Source organism: Lepidochelys kempii, chromosome 1 (assembly GCF_965140285.1).
Source record: "Lepidochelys kempii isolate rLepKem1 chromosome 1, rLepKem1.hap1, whole genome shotgun sequence".
NCBI classification, from domain to species: Eukaryota; Metazoa; Chordata; order Testudines; family Cheloniidae; genus Lepidochelys; species Lepidochelys kempii.
In genome coordinates, this window is record NC_136380.1 from 2,733,603 (window position 1) to 2,735,903 (window position 2,301).

The following is a 2,301-nucleotide window of genomic DNA, read 5'->3' on the forward strand; positions in this document are numbered from 1 at the left end:
GGCCTTAGCCTAAGAACAGGGCCTCAGACTGTCACAGTAAGAGAAGGCCCTTACACCGGCAGACAGTGATTTTGATTCTTTCTTTTATACCTCTAGAACTAGCCAAGTTATAAGAATACACCTAAATTCTTCGAGTACAGGCCTTTACCAACAGGCCTGAATATCTATATCCGAACAGCCACTACTGCGAATGAGCAAGCAGGTGAATGGGGAAGTCCAGACAGCATGGACTCACTAGCTTGGCTTCCACTGAATGAAGGAACAATGACGGATAACCAGTATCCGCACACACGTTTCCTCCTCGTGCCTATTAAGGTGTCCCACATCATGGCGTGTAGGAATTATAGACCCATGGAGCACCGTCAAGTATGGAATGGTGTTATCTGAGTCAGTTATTCAGAATTCATTTATTTGAATAAAGAAAATGCCATTTTCCAGTGTGTGAAAAGTGATCAATTTGATTCACCCGTGAGAACAGTCTCCGGTTGTGCATGTTTCGTCTCATAATGGCATTGTCTCTCCTTCCAGGCATTTCTCATGTGACCACCACCCTAGACTCTGCGCACATACAGCAAGTCGAGGCAATTTACAGTAGATGCAGGCGACACCGTTCTTCCTCAAAGTTGAAGACCTTCTCTCCTACTCCATGTCAGATTCCAACACAACCGACTTCTCCAGCCCCTCCACCTTCATCCTGCTGGGCATTCCTGGCCTGGAGGCAGCCCACGTCTGGATCTCCATCCCCTTCTTTGTCATGTACACCGTCACCCTCTTGGGGAACTTCACCATCCTGTTTATCGTGAAGACAGAGCCAAGGCTCCATGAGCCCATGTACTATTTCCTCTGCATGCTGTCCGTCACCGACCTGGTCCTGTCTGCATCCACCGTGCCCAAAATTCTGAGCATCTTCTGGTTCAATTCCAGGGAGATCGATTTTAGTTTGTGCCTCACCCAGCTCTACTTCATTCACTGCTGTATAGTGATGGAGTCTGGAATCATCGTGGCCATGGCTTTGGATCGTTACGTGGCCATCTGTGATCCGCTGAGACATTCCACCACTCTGACCAACCGCTTTGTGGCCAAGATCGGCCTGGCCGTGGTGCTGCGTGGCAGCATTCTTGCCCTGCCCTTTTCTTTCCTGGCGAGGCAGTGGCCATATTGTAGAACCAACATCATCTCCCACACTTACTGTGAGCACATAGCCGTGGTGAAGCTGGCCTGCGCTGACATACGCATCAGTAGTTATTACGGCCTCTCTGTGGCATTCTTGGTGATTGGTCTGGATGTGTCTTTTATCACTGTGTCCTACATCCAGATCCTCAGGGCCATCTTCAGCCTCCCCAAAAAGGACGCCCGGCTCAAGACCTTTGGGACCTGTGGCTCCCACCTCGGTGTCATTTTAGTGTTTTATATCCCAGGTCTCTTCTCCTTCCTCACACACAGGTTTGGTCACAATGTGCCCCCGCATTTCCACATTCTCATGGCCAACATGTACATTCTACTGCCCTCCATGCTAAACCCCATCATCTACGGGGTGAGGACCAAACAGGTCCGGGACAGGCTGATCTGGCACGTTACTCATATTGAATAAAGTTTACTTCTGGTGCTCTGGCTCTCAGACCAAGCTCTGTGGAGATCTCATGGTTGACATGGTGCTCGGTTCTCTTCCCTGAATCAGTGACTGGAGACATAAAATCCTTTCTTTACCTTACAGTGCTGTGTCAACCTGACAGTCTAGGGACTCCATCGATGTACAACTCACAAGGTTACCACATTTCTTTTTGCCGGTAACTGGACACCTGAGGCCCCACACTTTGACCCACCTCTTCCCCCATTTGTCCTGCCCCTATCAGTCACTCCTCTCCTCCACTATCCCTATTACTCGCTGGATTGTCTCCATCCCCCTCTCTACCCCAGCTGCATCCTCTATGTGCCGGGGATGGAACCAGAGTTTCAGAAGCCTGATGAGGATCCTTCCTGCTTGTAGGATGCAGCCCCAGTTGAGCAGGGGCTGATGTGAGTTAATGACAGGGTTGTGCCCCCCCACACACACTCTGCTGTAACTGGACACTGCCAGATCCCCTTTTCGACTCGATGTTCCAACTGAAAATCAGGGGGAAGGGGTGATTAGTGGTGTGGAACCCTAGCATCCTGGGGTGGAGGTGATGGGAGAGCAGGGTGGAGGGTTTAGAATGGATATTAGCGTGGGGATGACGGAGTGGGTGGTCTGTGAATGGATATTAGCGTGGTGCTGATGGGGAAGAGGGGTCTGAGAATTGATATTATCCATGCAGGTGATAG

The 2,301-nt window shown here is 50.3% G+C and overlaps 1 protein-coding gene across 1 annotated transcript; it reads left to right on the plus strand.

The window, feature by feature from the left end:
* Positions 1 to 646: 646 nt before the first annotated feature.
* Positions 647 to 1,591, plus strand: LOC144930764 (olfactory receptor 52E8-like). Its single transcript, XM_078853942.1, has one exon. It carries the CDS (start codon positions 647 to 649, stop codon positions 1,589 to 1,591), a length of 945 nt encoding a protein of 314 aa, XP_078710068.1.
* Positions 1,592 to 2,301: the final 710 nt, after the last annotated feature.

Coding starts and splice junctions, on each gene's coding strand:
- LOC144930764 (XM_078853942.1), top strand. CDS start 647: ATGTCAGATTCCAACACAACCGACTTCTCCAGCCCCTCCACCTTCATC.